The 22,320-nt window shown below is 34.1% G+C and overlaps 2 protein-coding genes and 1 long non-coding RNA gene across 12 annotated transcripts in view; 2 read left to right on the forward strand and 1 right to left on the reverse strand.

The window, feature by feature from the left end:
* Nucleotides 1–1,125: 1,125 nt before the first annotated feature.
* Nucleotides 1,126–22,145, reverse strand: LOC125682378 (serine-rich adhesin for platelets-like). 3 transcript variants are annotated; one of them, XM_048922909.2, is made up of 7 exons: nucleotides 22,014–22,145; nucleotides 21,796–21,890; nucleotides 16,344–16,479; nucleotides 15,388–15,479; nucleotides 10,302–10,514; nucleotides 8,490–8,578; nucleotides 1,126–7,599 (listed from the first exon to the last, which is right to left on the reverse strand). In XM_048922909.2, exons 2-7 carry the CDS (start codon nucleotides 21,880–21,882, stop codon nucleotides 4,698–4,700), a joined length of 3,519 nt encoding a protein of 1,172 aa, XP_048778866.2. In that variant the 5' UTR covers nucleotides 21,883–21,890; nucleotides 22,014–22,145; the 3' UTR covers nucleotides 1,126–4,697. The 3 variants fall into 3 exon arrangements, with proteins under 3 accessions (XP_048778866.2, XP_056010683.1, XP_056010684.1); XM_056154708.1 differs by having other exon boundaries at nucleotides 22,010–22,140; XM_056154709.1 differs by lacking the exons at nucleotides 15,388–15,479; nucleotides 16,344–16,479; nucleotides 21,796–21,890; nucleotides 22,014–22,145 and adding an exon at nucleotides 13,905–15,377.
* On the forward strand, nucleotides 7,022–8,134 carry LOC130051838 (uncharacterized). The gene is made up of 2 exons (XR_008800105.1): nucleotides 7,022–7,158; nucleotides 7,265–8,134. It is a non-coding gene; the product is annotated as an uncharacterized LOC130051838 (long non-coding RNA).
* LOC125682381 (sodium/bile acid cotransporter 7-like) overlaps nucleotides 22,085–22,320 on the forward strand; it is a 28,666-nt gene continuing 28,430 nt past the window's right edge. For all 8 annotated transcript variants that reach the window (XM_048922917.2, XM_048922914.2, XM_048922919.2 and 5 more), the window contains exon 1: nucleotides 22,085–22,210. In XM_048922917.2, the coding sequence (XP_048778874.1) occupies nucleotides 22,108–22,210 (103 nt within the window). In that variant the 5' untranslated portion in view covers nucleotides 22,085–22,107. The remainder of the gene's footprint in view (nucleotides 22,211–22,320) is intronic.

Consider the following 22,320-nt stretch of genomic DNA (forward strand, 5'->3'; position numbering starts at 1 on the left):
CTAAAACGGAAGCCCGCCAAAGAAAATCTTACCATGATGGCTGGGATGTTGCTAAAACGCGGATCTAAAGAGATATCTCTTTATATTAAAGAGATATCTTTTTGAAAATTTAAAGAAATATCTCTCTAACTTAAAAGAGATATCTCTTTTTACATCAATAGAGAGATATCTCTCAAAGAGAAAGAGATATCTCCCAAGTGTAGAGATATCTCTTTTGTTTAAAGAGATATCTCTTTAGACAACAGATATCTCCCTAGCGTAAAAAGATATCTAACTTACAGAGATATCTCTTTAACCAATAAAGATATCTCTCTTATTTAAAGAGATATCTTATTTTATGAATAAATAGTAAAAGGGCTTGCCATATGCATTAATTGAATTGTTGATAGCATTAATTATTCTGCTGAATTGATGAGAGCTAAAATCACATTGTTGCTCTCTTCAAATGAATTTATGATATCAACAATTGAATATTGATGCATACTACAATTCAATTGAAGAGAGCAATAATTCAGTTAATGCAATCATCAATTAATGTGCACATTTAAAAACTGAATAATTGCTCTTGATGTGCACAACAATTCCTTTATAGAGAGCAACTATATAATTGAAGCCATCTTCAATTCAACATATCCACTATTGATTAATGATATCTTTAATTGATTTGTTGCTCTCTTTAGAATTGATATGCACATTGATTAATTCATTATACAAAAGCATTGTAAATAACTAGAGATATCTTCAATTGAATTAAAGAGATCATCAGACTATTTATACAGCTCCAAATTTAATTTTGTGAGCAATAATTCCACACATTGATGTGCGCATTAATTCAATGATTGCATCAAATCAATTATTTTTCTCATCAACTGAATTAATGCATGCATCAAATCTGATGTGCAAATATCTCCAATTATTTGAGTTTATGTTAATTTAGCACTCTATAAGGCTGAGAGGGCCTCAAGAAGGTCACTTGCATATCTTAGGTGATGTAAAATTCATATATTGAATTCAGATTTTGATTTTCACATGTAATGTCACAAATAGAGTGGTTAAACAATTCTATGACCAAATAACATACACCCACTTTTTGTCATTCTGATATTTGTATTCACATAAAGGAAATGATGTTTATCTACAGTATTTATTAAACATTATAAACAAGCAATAATAAATTAAATATCAAAGTACATACATCTAGCACGTGTATAATACACAGTTAATACTGGTATGTCAGTGAGTTATAAAATGTATAAAATCTCTAAAACATGATACAAGTATGGACAAAACAGAAAGAAAAAGAAAAAACCCATGTAAAACACAAAATTGGGTCTACGAGGACCATATTGTTTGGTTTATAATAACTTGTGTTTTCTTTATGCTCATTTATATAATTTAATTAACATTTGATATCTAGAGATGTAAAAAAAAAAATAAAAATTAAAATACCTCCTGCCAATAAAAAATCAGGATTTTAGGTCATCAACTTTATGAAAAATATTAACTAGGATTCAATAAAAAACCATCCAGTAACCAAAACCTCTCCTTAAAAAAAAAAGGGGGGGGGGGTAGTTAACAAATTAAATGTACATTTGTTCCTTTCACAACATATTTGTAAATTATAAGATACAAATTCTTTATATTAATCATAAGTAAAATGAAAACTGACACAGGACAATTTAAGTACAAATATTCAAAACTAAAATACTGTACATTTTACTACCGAATTTCTTTGAACTTCTAAATTACAAGCACTGCAATGTTACTGACAGAAGCAAATTAAAATTCTTATGACTTTGACAAATGATCTAGCATTAGAGTCATGTCACACCCCAGGGTCAAACCAATTGTTTGAATGTTGTTTTGTGTCCCCTTCACAAATTTTTCATTAATATTGACTATTGAGACATCATCATTATTTAGATGGAGTGCCACAAAATTTGAACTAAAGGCTGGTGTACTATCAGTGAGGGTTCTTTATGGTGCCAATGCTTACTTTGACCTCTGTTTTAATATGCCATAGCCAAAGACCCAATGGCGTGGCCTTTACTTCTAATGCTGGCAACTTGACGAAGAAACATTCACTACCTATTTTGAACGTTTTAAGTTTGATGCAGCATCAGGATTGAGAATCAAACGCCTGCCTTTTGGTTGCACACCAACCACTAGGCTACAGCAACCAGTTTAAGGTCTTAATGAGCTCTAGATACAATAATTCTAACACTGCAAAGATACAGAGCTTTAGCATGAATTACAAGTGACCTTGAAATTGTCAAGATAACCTTGGTATAAGATCAGGTGATCACATGCAACCTTTATTTGCAGTGAAAATGTGTATTAGTTTCTCCTCTAAAAATATTGAATAGGCGAGAATGTTCTATCTTTTCTTGACCTTGGACCAGAATTAGAACAATCTTGTGTTATTAGTAGCCATTGAGTAAAGTGTGAACACTTTATCTTTTTTTGTTGTAAAGATATGGCCTGGACAAAAATGGCATACTTTTTCTCCATAGACCTTGACATTGTCCAAATTACTTTGGAAAAGAATCAATTCATCCACAAGGCATAAGCAAGCTTTGTGTCATGTGTGACAGAGTAAGGCTTTTTCTGCTTTAAATACATGTACATGGTCTTATTTTTCCCAGTGATCTAATCAAAATGAACTTGCACTAGGATCAGGCCTCATTTTCATGTCACGAACAACCTCTGAGTCAAGTGTGAATCTCTTCATGCTACAAACTTGTGACCTGAATTGTTTGCATGCATAGAAAAATTATAAAACAGAATCTTAAAATACTCCTAAATTGTTTAAGAATTCAATGAATAAATCTGGAAATGCTAAATGCATAGGCATACAACATTTCCACAATTATTTTTTTTTGGGGGGGGGGATCAATCAACAGCACTGAATTCTTTTTTATATTCAATCATTAATGTCAAAATATCTCATATAAAAAAAATTCTAGAGTTCAATCTTATATCTACCCTCAAACTTCATTGTGGTATCACAGCTTCAAGAATTGTTTCAAGGATAAATTACAGGAAGAATTCTGTAAAATAAGACAATTTTTCAAAATTCCCCATTGATTTTGGTAAAATGTGATATTTCACTAGTTCATAATGGATTGAAAAACTCAAATGTTTATGGTTTTAAACTCGCCAAATAAATCTACTCATGAATGGTTTATACTTGGTCTAGTAATTGCGCTTACATGAAAATGATTTCACATAAATGTAGCTAGGACAACTACAGGTAAAAAAAAAACACTAATAAAATATTCAAAGCTTTTTTAACATAATATTAAAAAAATAATAATTAGAAGTCCTTAAACTTCATATAACAAAAAATTTAAAACATCCTAAACACTTTATAAAGGTTCCTTATGAGCTGAACTTATACTTCAAACTGCTTATGGAGTGTCATTTAAAATGTATATACATGGAACCTAACAACTAAACTAAACTGAATTACAATAATAAATAAATAAAAAAAATTCTAGCCATTTGATGAAGGAGAGGGTAGGGGGAACGAAGTCTTTACAATTCCAAAAGAATTAGAACATATCGTGAGCAATTGCGTAGACTGTGAACATTGAATCACAACTTTTCTTTGGTACTTGCATGATGATTAGGCAATATTTGGAATTTTTCTTCTAAATCAAATAAAACGCGGATACCATTCTGCAGTAATGTAGACCCTTTTCTTCAATCAGTCAAATACAGTAGAAATATTAGTGTTAAAAAGTGTAAAGTTCCGACAAACCCTATCAAAACATACTTTGTATAAAAAAGGGAAATCACTTCCATCATGACGGTATTCTAGAATGAAATGTAGAATATATTATCACTCTAATCCACCCTCTGAAATGAGTGTTTCATCAATTTGTCTGTTGACACCAAAGGTGATCATAAATTTACCATAATTTACAAAACCACAATTTACTATGTCAGCACAAATGAAATGAACAAAAAGCGGAATGAATTAAGTTTGACATGGTTAGGAAATGTTAATTATCCAGCTGTGTGTGCACCTTGCACAAAAATGTATAAATATTTGTCTGGATACACAATTCACTGTAACAAATGTGGTTAAATCACTTTATATTCCATTCAGATTATGGAAAACTAGGCATGTGTTATCTCTTGAATACAGTACATGTCTTTATCAGAGCAAGGTATAATATTGGATGTTTTAAAGAGCGGAGTTGAAAATGACAGAGAAAGACAATTTCATCTAAATTAAACTAATGATGTCTTCAAGGCACAATAAATATCTATCTAATGAAATGTACAATTCATCTATTGTATGGGAGATGGTGTATTCTTGTTTCATATTTTAGATGAACTCCATCAGTCTAAATAATATTTTTATACCTAATACATCCTATTCAAAAGGATAGATTAATTATTTTGAATTATATCGTCATGTAAAACATCAATGACTCACTGTCTGAGAGAAATGCAGGTGTTTGTAATATTGGAATTATCAAACACTTTCAGACAAATGGCAGCACAGTTGCAATCCAGGAAAAAATGAAATTAGTAAAAGTCATCTATAAAATACACTTCATTCATCAGATCATTATCATGAAGAGCTATGAATTTTTTTGAAAGAAAACAGAACATTCACATAAAAATAATTGAAGTTAAGCACCATACATTACAATGACTGGAATCTTACACCACATATATCACGTTCAGTACTTATCAGTTGTTCTTGTGGTTTTTATAGGGCTAAGTGACATATCCAGGTCATCTGTGGAATCAAAAAGCCTCTTTTTCGGTTCAGGCAGGAAGGAGTCTGACCGTGAGATGTCGCCTACTGTGGACGTATTGGAGAGGTAGCTGTTGCCTTTGGCACTGGACTCTCGTACTGGATCCAGGGACTTGGACACCTGGTAGGAGGGGTAGGAAGATGTTGGGGGCAGAATGGTAGTAGATGATGTGGTAGATGAGTGTGATGATGAGAATGTAATGCTCGAGGTGACAGAGGTCTGTGATGATGTCATGTAAGAGGAGGAATTGTACCTTCCCTTGCCCCGGTCATCCAAGGTTGAACCACCTGTCAATGATACAGAATTAGGTAAGCTGCTAGATACATAATTGGTGGCGACAGTTGAGTCATAGCGACCCAGGTCGTTATCATAGGCATGCACAGGTCTGCTATCAACATTATAAGAAGCACCGGCAGAATACTGATCACCCATTGAAGAAAACCTCTGATTGGCTGTGAATGTGTCAGAATCTTTATCATTTAAAGGAAAATCTACACTGTTTGACCTGGTATGAAGTCTGTTTGACAATGGAAGATCAGTTATGTTTGACTTGTTTCTGGGATTTACTCCTATGTCAAAATCAGTGTAAGAAAAACTAGCCTTGACTGGACCCCTTGTACCAACAACACTTGTGGAGTTAGTAAATTTATTAGTAGAAACAGCATCCAGTGCATCTTGTCTGGGAACAAATGAGCTGGTGTACTTATTATGTTCCAGGAAAGGAGGGGGGTTAGCAGTGGAAGATGATAGTCCCATTTCTGATGGATAAGAAGATGATGAGGGATGAGGATAGGATGGTGGTCTCTGTGAAATCACTGTGCTCTCAGATGTGAAGGACTCTAGACTGGCAGTTGCAGATGGTGCATTACCCTTAGCTTGCTGGTAGGGAGCAGAATTAAGAGCAGCAACAGATGTTCCCAAATCTGACTGTGACCTGGTTCTTACTGGTTTTGGTGGCAGAGAAGAGGGTAGATATCGACTGGATCCAGCTGCATCAGAAGAAGGCACACTAGACATACCTTGTCTATCTCCTGGTCTGTATTTACCAACAGCATCCATATTGGAGGAAAAGGCTGGCAAACTAAGCCTTGATTTGTAGCTGCTGTTTGGAATATCTTCTGCTGTGGCAAATTTACCAGACTGTGTTGAGGACTTGGACGGCATAAAAAGATTGTCAACAGATGGGCTACGACTAAAAGCACTTTGTGACAATGGACGTAGGGAAGTTGGCATGGTTGAAGTAGAGATGTCATCAGAACTTTTCAGTCTGCTTGAAGTTTGTGTGATGGAATTGTAAGTGGACGGATAAGAAGCAGAGCTATAACGGCTTGATAAGTCATTCTGAACGCCAAAACGATCATTTTGGGATAAAACGTCTTTTGATGAGGAGTACTGGTCTGCTCCAAATTTGTCATTTTCTCCTGAAACTGTATATCTGTCGTTGACTGTGGACTGGTATCCACCAACTTTGTCCCAGTCTGAAGTTTTCAATGAATCTATAGCACTGGGTTTGTAGGTGGAGATGTTGGAATTCGTGATTGTAGAGTACCCACCAGAAGTGGATGGTTCTAAAGATGATGTTGGAATGTCACTGTAGGCAGAGGAACTGCTTGAATATCTTGTGGACGGAATGTCTGACCGTGAAGCACTGGTTCTTGGAATGTAATCATCAGATGAAGAGTAAAACTTTGATGAGGTGTATTTACTGTCAGGAAGTGACCTGACCTGATCAGTTGATTTTGTGTCGGAGAAAAGTGGATCTGACTTGTATGTGTCTTTCACTCTGAAATCATCCAAATATTCATCATCCACTTTGTAATTGTCTTTTCTGGAACTTGAGTAAGTTGTTGGTTGGGTTCCCAAACTGACTTTTTTTTCAGCCCTGTTCAACAGTTTCATACAATCAGTAAAATCTGGAGTGATGGAAATATCCAAATCATCCAACTCGGATTGAATGGCTTCAGTATCATCCAGTACTTGATCATAACTATCACTCTTTCTGTATTTAACTGGATAGTCCAGGTCAAAACTTTCATTCCTCTTAAAGGAGTCTGTTTCATACTTTCCAGATGAATACTTGTAGTTGTGGTTGTCGTCCTTGGTTCCTTTGGAATCTTGGGAATACTTGGACAAGTAAAAGTCATCTTCATCTTCTAGTCTTGTAGATTTTACTTTTCTGCTTTCAAGGTAACTGTCATCAAGAGAACCTGGTTTTGAAAGACTAAAGCTGTCATCCCCATTGGACAAGGTGGTCTTCTTGCCATTCTTTAGTACACCTTTAATAGGAGAGGGCGATCTCCCATTTGAACTGTTCCGATTTCCTTTTAAGGGACTCGGCATTTCCAAATCGAAAGACACAGTTTCATTTCTTGGCAGATCAAAGGTAACTCTTTTAGCATTTTTTCCAGCACCATTTTTGTCATTTGTTTTATAATCATGCACATCAGAGGTGCTATAAAACTCACCATTTAGGTAATCTCTCTGACTAGATTTATACTCTCCTTCATCTGAGAACAGTTGTCGCTTGGAGGGAAGATTGATATCCACACCATGCTGTGAGGACAGTGGGTCGTCAATGGAACGTTTAATGGATAACGATGAAGTCCTCAAGGACGGATCATCAAGACTGTGTTTGCTAGACAGTAAGGAAATCCGGGACTGGGAGGAGTAGTCAGACTTCCGTTTACTCCTGTAGCTGTCCAGCTCTTCATTCAGTTCCTCAATCAGTTTGTCACTTTTCTCCAGAGCTTTGTTCAGCTGATTGACTTCTTTCTCATAAGTTTGGATCTTGGCTTCAAGTGTTGCAACAGTGTATCTGCCATACCTGTAAATAAATCCATGATTGTGTAGTAAAACTCAAAATTTTATTTCCTTGTTCTTAAACCCAAGAAAAGTCTTTTCAATACAAACAAGACTTTGCTACCGGCTGAATTTTTATCATCTTCGAAATAAAGGCTGACCTTCGATCAAGCTCCGGTGAAAGCATGCACTAGTGCATGCTTATCAATTAAAACTTTTTTTATAACACCTGCTGAGAATCTAATATGGATTTTTGATAATGAATACAAAGAATTTTTGCTCTTGCTTGGAGAATTCATTTCTGTGAACAGTAAAAGAACATATCTATAATTAGATTTATAGATATGTACAACATGAACTTTATCATTATTATCGAAATGAGACACAGTATAACCTAGTAATTGTTTGTTTATGATGATTTAAAATACTGTTGTGGTTTAACTGTGCATTAATGATTATCACGAATACATACTTTGTTTTAAACCAGTGTTTAAAATATATACTTGTAAGTCAAAATGCCTTCTGGGCCCTTGGTTGGTCAATAAAATATCTTGTGACTTTGTTTTTTAAAGTTTTTTTCCCTCAGATTAAGTGTAATACTAATAATATTATTTTGATATGTAAATTTTGAAGACACTACTTGACTAATTTTCGGAGACTAGTACATTGTATTACTTCTGCAGCTTGTTTCAGGGTCTCACATTATTTGCTGATAAAACAAAGTGAAAGATCTGATATGCACATAATTACAGCTTCAAAGGTGAAAAGTACAATGCATTTTTCTTCTGAAAGTGAATGTGAGAACTTCACCTGTTAATTAGAATGCCAGAAAAAGCTAAGATCTATGACTATCATGACATCATTTGCTGTGGCATGCATTTAATATGTTCCCTCATCTGACATGCTGAACCTTACCTGTGTGGTGATCGGTTTCCTATTTCTTGTCGTAGTTTTTGATTCTCTCTGTTTAGGTTTATATTTTCGTCTTTCAGTGAGTTGTTTTCCTGTAATTGTTTAATATAAAAGGAATTAAACTTTATAAACAATTACCACATCAGTACTTATTTTAAGGTAATTATAATCTATAGTAATTGGACCAGATGCACTTTAAATTAGCACTTCTGCAAGGTATGATAATTCATAACAGAGAATTCCATATTGAAGTGTAATAAAAATTAGCACTATTGTTTCAAAACTAAAGGATTCTGGCAAAAATTCAGTACACACACATATGCCATACAGTATACAGGGATTTTCCACACCATTTTGGGAATGGGGCCTGGGCCTTTGGAATTGGGAATTTTAACGGCATTTTGTCCACATTGGGAATTTTTAAAATTCCCAGTACAATAGTGAATACAACATATTTCTTAAAATACACTAGATTTCATGGAAATTTTACTTATCTTACATTTTGTTTTTCATTGCAATCTGGGTTAAATAAACACTTAAAACTCTTTTTCAATGGTTCATGAACTGACTGAACACCAGCTTTCCAATTTCCACGTGGACCATCCAGATCTCATGTGGCTCTTAAAAAAATGTCAGGAAGAGAAAATAGAAAGCATTGTCCCCGTTTTACTTACATCATGGCTAATAATATTGTGTATTTATACTTTTGAACACTAGTTGATAAAAAAATTCATAGAAAAAAAAAAATCAATGGAAATGTCAAAGTATAAGGAAATTAAATTAAAGTTGAATCAAATTTAGTTTTAATCATAGAGTTTCAATACATATTGTATTGCTGTGAAATTTAATTGACATAAACAGTCCAACCATATGTATATAAATTTTTTAAATCATGATCTAATTCATCATGAAACTCTCTGTGATACTATCTATGCCAATACACTTCAGTATGAAAAGCACCAGGCTTGGGAAATTATATTTTCATATCCAATAGAATCATTTTGTAAAGTAAATATATCTCTGAATATACATATATGTTAATATTATTGATAATAGTAAGCTAAATCTTAACTAATGCTACTCTTTACAATGCAGCATACAATATCATCTTTTCTGGTGATTAGACTCTCCAAACGAAGTTCACACTAAAATACATTCTAACTATATGATATTTACCTAATAACTCTCAGATAGGTTAAGGAAATGGATACAATAAGTAAATCAACATTATAGCACGTATCAATCAAAAAGAAAAATGGAGGAAATTCGGATTTATCGAAAAGTTGCCGGTATTTCTAGAGTGTTTTAAAAAATGAACAATGATGGTAGTGCTGCTATACTATTTATATGGAGAAAATTTGAAGATAATAGAATCATGTAACTTGTAATTCTCGAAGACAATGATCAATTTAGTTAATTACTGCACTTCAGGTGGACCGACGGACCAACATTTCAAGCAGGCTAGACCTTCCGACCTTTTGGTTATCATGGGCCTCCAGTCGAACCAATAAATATATTTTTTCCTTTAATAACTCATTCCCTGAATCTTCCCCTTTTCCTTTCACAATGTTGCAAAACGAGACAATTTTTATTTGACTAAAATTGGGAATTTTTGGTGACAAATTGGGAAAAAATACTACTATTTTGCTTTGGGAATGGGACCGAATTTTGGCCCCCTACAACAGGGTGGAAAATCCCTGGTATATGAAAATGTATATCAATTCATATTTCAAAATTTACACTTCAATGTATACGTTTGCACATTTTGCTTCATAGTCAATTTTGATACATGTGCCTCCTTAATTAATTAAATACCTGTTTGACCCGACTGAGTTCAGACTTGACTTTGTCGTACAATTTCTGTGCATCCTGTAGTTTCTTGTTCAAAACAAGTACTCCACTGGCATCTGAATGCTTCAGCTCATCTCGAGGTCCTAACTGTTTTGTACTTCTTTGAACCTGCTGTTGTAAAACTTCATTTTCTGTCCTGAGCAGCTGTACTTCTTCTGTTAGTCTTTCAAATTCCTCCTGAAAGTTTTTGATACATTACATCTTTTAAAGTCTTTTTGTTGGACAAATTTTTGTACTTTAATTTATAGCATAACATAATCTGTCAAAATTGCAATACATGTGTGTTTATAAGGCTATAAAAGCAAATTACAGTACAGATTAAATATACAATGTACTAGTACTAAGTTTAAATTCAACAAGATGTAAATGTGCTGTGAGTCTGATATGAACTTACTTCAGGTGCACAATCACTTGACATTTACCCTTAAAGTGTACCTGTATTGTTTAATTCAAGAATAGCCATTACATGTATAAAATTTCAAGAAGCCCATAGGCCTTAATGGTTACCTAAGTATGCATATTTTTCACTCTTAAGAATTCAATGTGTTAACTATGTGCTTTTTACACTTCTCCCAGTCTGACTAAAGCCAGCATGTTCTATGGTATGGTCTTATTTAAAAATCCATAGCAATTGGTAACTGCATTTACACCACAAATAAGAATTTTTTTGATTTTTCTGTATTTTAAAAGAAAGAAGTGAAGTTAAAAGCATACATGTGTATCTAATTATATACATGTATTAGTGCATTTAAATCTGTGCTTCTTTCACTAAAACAAGTGTGTTGTTACAATTGTAAATAAATCAAATTTGTTTGAAAACAATGAAGTAGAATATAAATATCATGACCTTTTAAATTGGCCTAAAAAAAACTAGTAATGACCAATCTATCTTTCAAGAAGGCATCAACATGGAGACAATATGTTTTGAAGTTGTTACTGTTAAAATTTGTGACACTTCATCAAAAGCTGGTGATGTACAAGTGACTCTCAATGACTCGAACTTCGATCTCTCTAAGTTCTTGACCTCAATTTTTTTCTCTTTATATAACTAAGCAAACTTACTATTGATCTCTTGAACATTCGATCTCTTGAAGTGAAATTTGGGTCTCGTAAAACATATTTAATAATTATCGTTTTTCACTCTCGAAATCTCAAAGTGGTGGTAGCATATGTGTACCTTCACTCAAGCATATAATTATTTCCGTATTTGATTTGACTTTAATCTCTCGATCCCTCAAAATTTTATCAAAGTCCCTTGAACTTCGAGTTATCAAGAGTCACCTGTATATACATGAGTGAAAAATTCTCCAATGGAAAAATAAAACAACATCCAAACATCTCTCTCTCTCTCTCTTTCTGACACATAAACTTTTGAAAATTTGTACTTGTTGTTTTAAATGACTGTCAACTTGTCAAGTGTAGAATCTAACTTTAATGAATATATCAGTGAAGTTCCATCGAGATGTGATATCAGAAAGTTCTAACAACACCTTCGTAGCGAGTCCATTCATATGAACACATATCAGACAAAGTAAAGCTTTATACGTGACCACCAAGCATTTGGGCAAAATGAAACAAAATGCATTTACAGAAAACCTTGTTTAATCCTAATATGCTCAGTACCAAAACAATCCATAGATTGTACACAGTTTAAAGACCCAAAAATAATACTGTATGGTTTCTTCACAGATTACTGGATGTGACTGGAGCTCATCTAAGGTCATTGTTATTTACCTGGACAAAAGATCAGGGTGTTGTCTATACTTTTGATATACACATGGTTTCTGTGGTCATAGTGTTTGTATGGTGGTTGTATCCCTAACAGTAGCTGACACACAGTCTATATGCATGGTTTCTGGTTTCATGGTTTCATGGTTTCACAGTCTATATGCACACCCATGGTTTCTGTGGTCATAGTGTTTGTATGCACCCCCATGGTTTCTGGTTTCACGGTTTCATGGTTTCACAGTCTATATGCACACCCATGGTTTCTGTGGTCATAGTGTTTGTATGGTGGTTGTATCCCTAACAGTAGCTGACACACAGTCTATATGCACCCCCTTTCTCTCTTAATCTCTCTCTTATTCTCATTCATTGGCTGAATGGAATAATTCCTTTTATAAAATATTATAGATCGAGCTATCATAAAGTGATAATATAAATTGACTGCCATGGTGGCCGAGAGATTAGAGCATTCACCCCATATGCGGAAGGCCGTGGTTCGAATCCCGGCGGCGACAGACTTAAGTCGTTAAAACAGGTAGTGACAGTTCTATCGCCAAACGCTCGGTATCATGTGTGAATGTCACGGGTCCTCAGAGATGACCTTAAAAATGGATGACCAGTGTCACAGTAGGTGTGGCACGCTAAAGAACCCTCACTGCTCAAGGGCCGTAAGCACTGAGCATAGGCCTAAATTTGAAGCCCTTCACTGTTCTTGGTGACATCTCCATATGAGTGAAAAATTCTCAAGCGTGACGTTAAGCAAGATACAATCAATCAGTATTAAAGTTACAAGTGTTTAGAAATCAAAGTGCAAATTATTGTTTGATTTCTGATTGTGTAATTTATAATACATGTACATGTATATAGAGGAAAATAAATACAATTATATTCAAATTTCATAGTTCAGGGGACTTTAAAAAAAATGAATTACTAGAAAATAGCAGTTATGTACAAGTCAATGCTATCAAAACTCTGGTATACTGGGCTTCCTCAAGATCTAAAGAATGCTAGTAATTATTGGTCGATATTGTTATCATGGGTAGTTGCAGACCACAGTCTCTGCAGATGTCACTTTACCCGAGATCTATTGTTACATGTAAATGTTTGAATGACAGGCGAATTACCATTGATCACAATACAGGTAAAATTTGGGGGTCTTAACTTAGAATTGGGTCTTTATAACAACAAAATTCAACAATGGTGTTGAAATATGTTCATGTTTTACACAACATTTTGATTAGACTGATGACAAGAGTTACAATATTGATTTTGGAATAAAACAATTTACTTTTGAATTGATTGATTAATTGTATCTTGTTTAATGTCTCTCTCGAGAATTTTTCCACTCATATGAAGACGTCATCAAGACCGGTGAAGGGCTTCAAATTTAGGCATTGCTTGGTGCATTGAGCAGTGAGGGTTCTTTACTATGCCACACCTACTGTGACACGGAACATCTGTTTTTAAAGACCCAAAAAAAAACACCTTATGGTTGCTCCACGGATGACTGAATGTGGGTGGAGCTTATCCATGGTCAATGCTATTTACCTGGAATTTACCTGGCCAAGAGATCAGTTGTTGTGTATATTTTTATGATATACACAGGACATTTCTCAGGTTATTACAAATTATGCTTAGTGTCTTGATTTGTGCAAAAAAAAAAATAATTAAAATTTCTACCTACATGCATACCGCATTTCTATTTCCTGTAAACCTTCAAACTTGGTCATATTTATGTATTGCAAATGACAGGTTTAGCCCATTTCTAAACCTTTGCTTTTTAAAACTTCTAATTAAATTGTTATATATCGTATATAAATAATTTCCTAAATATAATATTACCCAGCGTTTCCGGGCACTTCCTGGTGTCCTGGGAGTTCGCGGTGTCGTGGGTGTAGTAGGTAAAATATCCATGTTTCGAGAGAATAAATAAATCCAAGTAGATCTGTGTACATGTACAATCAAATGAAGAATGATCAAGATACCCCTCAATATGGGCCGTCTGTAGGGTTTCTGTAGCTGTAGTGTTTGAGTAATGGTGGTATCCCAAACAGAAGCTGACACGAAGTCTACCCCCCTCCCCTTCTCTCTTTCTTTAGGGTTTCTGTGGACGTAGTGTTTGTGTAATGATGGTATCCCAAACAGAAGGTGACACATAGCTAGTCTATCCCCCCCTTTCTCTCTCTCCCTTACTCTCAATCATTGACTAAATGAGTAATTATTGTCATACGTATGCAACACTATTGCCATGCCATATTATTTCATCTATATTATTGCTAGTTTTACACATCTCTCTCTCTTTATAAATGTAAAACCGTGATAAATTATAAATAGCTCAATAACTCTCTCTCTCTCTCTCTCTCTTTATCTTTATAAATATAAAGCCGGGTTAAATTATAAATAGAAGTATCTCATTAACTCTCTCTCTCTCTCTCTTTATAAATATAAAGCCGTGATAAATTATAAATAGAAATATCTCAGTAACTCTCTCTCTCTAAATATAAAGCCGTGATAAATTATAAATAGAAATATCTCAATAACTTATTTATGCTTTTTTACTATTGTTTAATTTCTGATTGTGTAATTTATAATCCATGTGGTATCTCAAACATAAGCATTTTTTTTAACTACTGTAACAGTTTTACGCATGGGCAATATAACCATTATACATGTTGATGTGCTGCGCCAATAAAGAATAACTTGTGTTTGTTTGGTTTGTTTTTTATTATTATTGTTTGATTTCTGATTGTTTAATCTATAATACATGTACAAAGATGGAGAGAGAAAATACGATGATAAATTGCATTGTGTAGGGGACGTTAGAAATTAAAATATTCTAGGTGCTAGTCAATGCTATCAAAACTCAGGTATACTGGGGCTTTCCTTCAGATCTGAAGACTGCAGGTCATCATTAGCCATGATTGTTATCAAAACATCTTTCTCAGGTAGCTGTAGACCATGGTCTCTGCAAATGTCAATCAACCTAAGCTCTATTGTTAAAAGTTTGATTGACCAGTGGCTTATCATTGATCACAACACAGGTAAAATTTGGGGGCGTTAACTTAAAGTTGGGTCTTTAAGGTAATCTCCTAGGACCAGTGACATTCACACCTGATGCCAAGTGTTTAACTATAGAACTGTCACTACCTGTTTTAACAACTTAGGTCTGTCGCAGCTGGGATTTGAACCCAAGCCTTCTGCATGTGGTGTAAATGCTCTAACCTCTTGATCACTGCGGCGGTTCTTTTGAACTGAAAGTTATGTAATTGAATAGGAATTAAATAATGAAGTGGCTATATCATTCCAGCTTAAATATTTTTCCTACCTCATATTCTTTGAAGAGGAGATCAAATCTCGCTTTCCGCAGGTCTGGATTACTCATTTTATCTTTCTCATCAGGACCATGGCTTACTCCACCTGTAGAAATAAAATGAACTAGAAAACTGAATCAGTCTGGAAGGGTCTTGCTGAGAAGTTAATTCATATACATGTACCGATACTAATGACAACATTGCAAAATGAGTATATGATGCAAAATACGAGGAATATAATCTGATGAAAAATATCTGAATACAATTGTAAACTTGACCTTTGACCTAATCACCCCAAAATCTGTAGGTGTCTTCCTTTAGTGGTCAACTACTTTGTACAAAACATGACCAACTACTATAGAATATGAAAGCTTGTTGTTGAAATCTGTTCAAGACAATGAGTCACCACAAAAGGATGACAAACAGAGAAGCAGACACCCACAATCTATCTAGATGTCCTCCTTTAATAAACAACTGACTTTCCATGCAGTGTAAAAGCTGCGTGTTAAAAACTTTTCAAGATATTGTATCACAATGAAAATGTATCAAACTTGGATTGAAGGTACATGTATGCTTTGACCATGACCTCACGACAACAAAATATATCATAACTGTCTTTCTTCAAACATCAATTACATAAAGTATAAAAGTTCTATGCTCAACTTTTTTTGTCACAATGAAAACATACATATAAACTGAATGAGTTGAAGGTCTTTTGTGACCTTGACCTTTGATTCATGACCACAAAATAAGAAGATCTCTTCCTTTGATAGTCAACTACCTTTCAACAAATTATGAAATCTCTATGTTGAAAGATATTCAAGATATGGTGTCACAATGAAAGAAATGATAGATGGATAGACAATGCGATTCCTGTAGGACATTCGAGAACAACATGCAAATTCAGTCTGAGAAACAAAGACACCTTACATTTGGCAGAAATGTATGATAAGATATGGAATAATCTTACCAGCAATTCTTTTAACAGGGTTTGCTGGATTAATGGGTGTTCTGCATGCTGGACACTGCTTATTTCTTTGTAGCCAAACATCCATACAACCAGAACAAAACACATGGTTGTTCGGGCATAAAACTGGTTGTTTTACCTGAAATAAATTAATCTCAACTTTGTAAAAGATTGCATAATTGTGGTATGACTGATTTCTACTCTAAGTAAAGAAAAAGATTTCCAATACAACTATATAAATTATACACATCAATATAATTCTAATATACACCTATCATGAAGACACAATACATGGAAGGATTGATTGATTAAATAGTGTTTAACGTCCCTCGCGAGAATATTTCACTCATGTGGAGACCTGCTGTGACATGGGGCCTCGGTTTTTGCGGTCTCATCTGAAGGACCACCCCATTTAGTTGCCTCTTACAACATGCAAGGGGTACTGAGGACCTATTCTAACCCAGATCCCCATGGACTTACATGGAAGGAAGTACATTGAAGACCTATGAGTCAAGAACCTCTTTAATGGTTTAGACACAAAAGGTGACTTGTGGGTTCATTGATATACATGTATGTGACCTGGATTTCCTGTAATAGCATTTGATAATTAACACAATGGAAAACCATTCTAAATCTAAATGTTTTCAGTTAACAATGGTGGTGTTGTACATGTATCTGGTTGGTAGGTGACAAAATGGACAGCTGGACCTCATTGTACTTTGAACCTTTGCAACAATACTGATCCCAATTAATCTGAATCGTTGTTCATCTCCTGAGTCCATGGAAGTACATGTGCTTGACAGAAAGAGAAAAGGGTCACATATATGTGTTAAAAGATTCTGAACCTTGAGTCAGAAAACAAAACATATATAGGTTTATTTGTGGTATTTCACCAGCTTGTGACATCTCAATATGAGGGGAACATTTCTGACATTTCTGATGGGACATAAAACAAACAACTTGATAAAATTGTTGAACTTGGACCACTTAAAAAATTACAAAGGCTTCTGTGGTGTTTGTGAGTTGCAAGATGGTTGGAAAACTGACCATGTTTGGCTGGATATGAGTGGGAGATGAATTGTTGTTAAAACAATAAAAGATATTTTGGTGCAGTTCTGTTTTTTCTTCTTTCTTTCTATGCAATACAAGGTACATGTATCTGGCCTGACAAAACTTTGTCTGGTCTAACAGAACCTTTAAGTTGCTTTAACTTTGTCAAACCAAAGGAGTGATTTAAAAAAATTGACAACTCTGGCTTAACATGTGCAGAACTGGCATTATGATGTACTAAATAAAACAAGTTGTAATGGCTCAATTTTAAGAGCTAAAACATTAGTCTGCAACCGATATATATATATCAGTTGTGGTATTTAATTACAGCGAGTGCAGTAAGCCAGGGAAAAGTGATGGTTTATACTCTATTACTCTAATGACTAAAGTGTGCGAAAAGGTCCGAGCTGAAGCTGAACATTCCATTAGAGATGTTTTCTTGTCACAATCCCAGAAGTCTCTCATAAAAAATGGCAGTTATCTCGAAAAGTCACATCTCCTTCATATCGGATTACGAATTTGCATAAATTATCTCAATTTCATCCTAGTCATAATGAATTGTAATATTGTGACAAGACAATAGATGCACAATACCAAACTCTGTTTTGACGTCATAATACAACTGAAGCAGTGTTGGATCTAAATTAGTAGAAGACTGAGTTTAGCATACACGCATATGATCCAAAATTCACTGTCAAGGAATTTGCGTTAGGTCAGCTAGATAGCTGTACTCTAAATCGCCATTAATTTCCCATTGTTTCACAATTTTCACGAATAAACTAATTAATCAATTTTGTAATGCTCATATTTGATAACTAATGATGTTTCAAAGATTGTCAGTTAAGTATTTAACTTTTTTACGATTGTTTTTGTTGCAAATCAGTGGACATTATCTGTGACATTTTTTCTCATCACCTGCAGAAATGACACGTCACCGGCTTCACACAAAATCATAGTACCCAATTTTCTTAATTGTATTTTCAATATAAAAATATCTTTCATTTAAATGTGTCTGTTAAAGAGATTTCCAATATTTTTTTTTTTTAAATTAACGATATTTAAAGTTAATGCTCAGGGATGTAACATTTCGTGTCAATTTTGTTACATCTCTCTTACCGCTTTGTTTAGATATACAAGGGAAAATTTCGATTAAGCTGTTCTATTTATAGCAAGTATAGATGTCGTAATACTGTTTTAAGAACAGTGGAGTATCAAAATCTAAATTAATTGTTTAAAAAATAATCAACCTCATTTAATCTACGTTTTCGTGTCAAAACGTTACGTCTGTCTAAACATGCCAAATATGACACAAATGAACGACCAGGTGACAAACACCCCTGTTTTTACAACATTCTCTGGTCTTCACTTTCATTTTCAGTAGAGACATGTGCACGTATTGGATCAGTTCCAAGAAAACGATGGACGAGACGAAAGTAGTAGGGGTGTCCTCCACATGTTACATCACTCATTTTTGTGATTGCAAACTTTGTCGTAGATTTAAAGATGTTTCCTGAAACATTTATAACACAGATTCGGGTTGTTTAGAAAGGAATAAAAATTGAATTTCTTTTAAGTTGTAAATATTGAACAACGCTACATTGACACTGGGTTCATGTCTATCTATTTGGATTGATCGTGTCCATAGTTACATCAAGCTCTCCAAACAATTGCCTAAATCTGTGTATTCAAAAATGTTCTTTTACATATGATTAAATTTTTATTTGATTGAGTGAAACTATATTACGTCAAGAAATAACCGTTAAGTAAATTCTATATAAAATTTCTTAAGAATTATGAAAGATGTAACGCGGACAATATTAGAAGAATATATCATCGTAACATAGCCGCCGTCTGGATATTATGGCCTGATTGAAATATAACTGAAAATTTGTAAAAATGTTTACTTATTTTTTTTTTAAAGTTGTGCATTCCTTGAATGAACATTTTCTTCAATTTATTTCAATATTGGTGGTAATTTTCTTATATTTGTGTTGAAGTCTGTATCCTGTTACATCTAGAACAGATGGGAAGGTGTTGAATTCATATAATAGTATTAAGATTTTACAGTATATAAGAATTATAAACATTATTTTTTTTATAAAAGAAGTAAAATGAAAGTCACATTAAAGATTTTTATATGATCTCTTACTTATAAATTTGATTTAAACTTGCAGTGTCCCTGTTACATCACTCTGTGTTAATGAGTTTAATTTTCATTGTATTTCAATTGTTTTAAGTGACACTATCTCGGCCTGCCAAGGTAACATGATCATGATACCAATCTTCAATTTGTTAGAGTGATATCTTTAGTCAATCTAATTAAAATTAGATGTTGGATACGCTCGCATACTCGCTACACAAACATCTAAAAACATCCCATAGAGGGTCACGTCAGAGGTCAAATTCGGTATCACTCTAGATTTATCGGCTTCAACAAACATTCAATGATTTTGCCAGTGGTGATTTCATTGGTCAATCGAATTTGACCTCTGACGTGACCCTCTACGAGATGTTGTTAGATGTTTGTGTAGCGAGTATGCAAGCGGATCTAACATCTAATTTCAATTAGATTGATCTTTAGTTTGAAAAATTGGACACAAAAGCTTTGAGTGATGTAACACAAATTCCTTGACAGTGAATTTTGGATCATATAATGGTGAGCATTCATATATATATATAATAATGGCAATCAACCTTTGCCACTTATACTATGATATAGAAATTCATTATTGTTAAAATATGTAGACTTTTTTTCACCATTATGCAAATGCTGAAGAAGTTAATTATCATGTTAAATAAAAACACCTCATTGTTACACTCTATACATGAGGATTATTAGATAAATTCTTTTGGATAATCCCTGCTTTGCCATGAAACAGTGACTTTTGATGATTTTATTATCCTATTGTGCAATTATCACTACAGATTTCTCCTTTCAAATCACGTATCTAATTCCATTGGTTGAGGCTATTTGTCAGGTGCGCATATATAGGGCGATGGAGGTAGAAAATAAATTTATTTGCCTATTTGTATGCACCTCCAGTTGTAAAATAACACGTTTGTCCATAGTTTCAATTGGACCCCTAAAAACTGCATGGGGTGGAACCCACATCCCTGGCGGAAAATTTCTGGATCCGCTCATAATTATAATATGTAGCTGCACTTGCTCTAACTGTGGTTGTCAACATATAAAGATATGTTTACAGAATATGGCCTAAAAACAATTTCACCTCCCCCAGCCATTCGATTTCTTTGCGCATGACGTCAGCACACAAATACATAAAATCCCAATTGGTGTCAAAGTCGGTATGACTGAATCCTTGCGTCATGGAAAATAAAGTTGTGTAAGGTAGACAAAGCAGTGATAACAGCTGATGTCACTGAATTTCCATTTTTCAATAAGGAATCCACTCTGACTCTCTCATGTCACAACATAAAAGAGTCAGGAATTTTCAATTAGCACAATATTTGCAATCAAATTGCAAAATGTAATTAAGCACATAGAAGATAGATACATGCTTAAATGCTTGGAGCACCATCAAAGTTTGACAGACGTCATTTAGGAAGAACACGGGAATTGTTCGCGACATGAAATGCTTCAGGGAGTTCAACTATATATTTTGACACCCCCCCCCCCCCCATACCGATCTTAATAGAAGATGTTAACAGAAAAACAGATCATTTTTAAGGGCCTTTTCACCTTCTTGCTATTAAATGGAGAATTTTGATGATTTTTATAATCTTATTACATGCAATTTCAGCACAACACAGAATTTCCCCAATTCCTTATGGATTTATTAGCCTATTTGTATGCATTTAAGCTTGTAAAATACAAATAGTAGTCCATAGTTTCAGTCAGACCCCTAAAATGCATGTTGTGGAACCCAGTACGTCCCGGGGGGGGGGGGGGGGATTTCTACATCTGTTCATTATACATGTAGCTGTGCTCGCTCTAAGGATGGAAGCTCCATCAACATTTCATCAAATCAAATCAAGTTTTTAGAAGGTTTAGTTCTGGTTGTATTTGTATAAAGTTTGATGCAAAACGTTCAGGAGCAAAGAGAAGAATTGAATCCACTAAATGAATGGAAGTTTTTTAATTTAAAAAACAAAATCCTCGTAAACATATTTCGTTTTAAGTAAAATTTAACAATAAATATGAATATATAAAATTTAATCTCTTATCAAATCAATTCAGTTCACCTGAACCAAAGGCTTAAGCAAATTGGTTTGCTCGCGATAATTTAAAAGTGGGTTTTTGATGTAAAGTTAGTACTATACACGGGGGTAAAAAAGCGAGTCCTTGGAAACCATTACCCAAAGGCTTTGCTGTAATTATCTTACAGCATTTATGATACATTTATCTTTTTGCAACTAAAAAGTATCTTTTAAAACAATACATTACCTTTCCTAAACATATTTGGCATGAAATCGGCAAAGTAAATGATATTGTTTGGTACTTGTCCTGTCTTGCTTTCACGTCAGCCGCCATCTTTTAAACTACAAGCGGAAGTGGCGCATTGATACATATGTATTAGAAAATCATACAAATTGAAAAGATAAACATAATATCATTCAGATTAAGTAGATACTTAGATTAATAATATAACATTCTCTACCTACTGAGATGCTTGTTCGAATATTCGGCCTATTTTAGGAGAATTTATTTTCCTATTGTGTAGGGAAGAGTCAGTTCCAGGGCACTTCCGGTGAAGAAATGATAATTGTTCCACAATTAATTCGAACAAACTGGTTTCTTTGTGGGATAGTGTTTGTTATTTGTCTTGCTAGTGTTGCACCAACTATAGGAGCAAAAGGAGGTTGTACAGCGCCAATTTGCATCCCCATGTTTAATTATTTACAGCAAAAAACATACTTTTACTCTGAACACAAATGTTACACGTTGCAAATCTACAAAATATACTTAGAT

This window comes from Ostrea edulis, chromosome 2, assembly GCF_947568905.1.
Source record: "Ostrea edulis chromosome 2, xbOstEdul1.1, whole genome shotgun sequence".
Taxonomy (NCBI): Eukaryota; Metazoa; Mollusca; class Bivalvia; order Ostreida; family Ostreidae; genus Ostrea; species Ostrea edulis.

What these genes read in the sequence shown, in the direction of transcription:
- LOC125682378 (XM_048922909.2), bottom strand. Translation starts at nt 21,882, where the DNA reads ATGGCGGCTGACGTGAAAGCAAGACAGGACAAGTACCAAACAATATCA. An exon ending in CCCTGTTAAAAGAATTGCTG is followed by an intron (nt 15,480 to 16,343) that starts GTAAGATTATTC and finishes TTATTTCTACAG; the next exon opens with GTGGAGTAAGCCATGGTCCT. An exon ending in TCCTCTTCAAAGAATATGAG is followed by an intron (nt 10,515 to 15,387) that starts GTAGGAAAAATA and finishes AAAAACTTTCAG; the next exon opens with GAGGAATTTGAAAGACTAAC.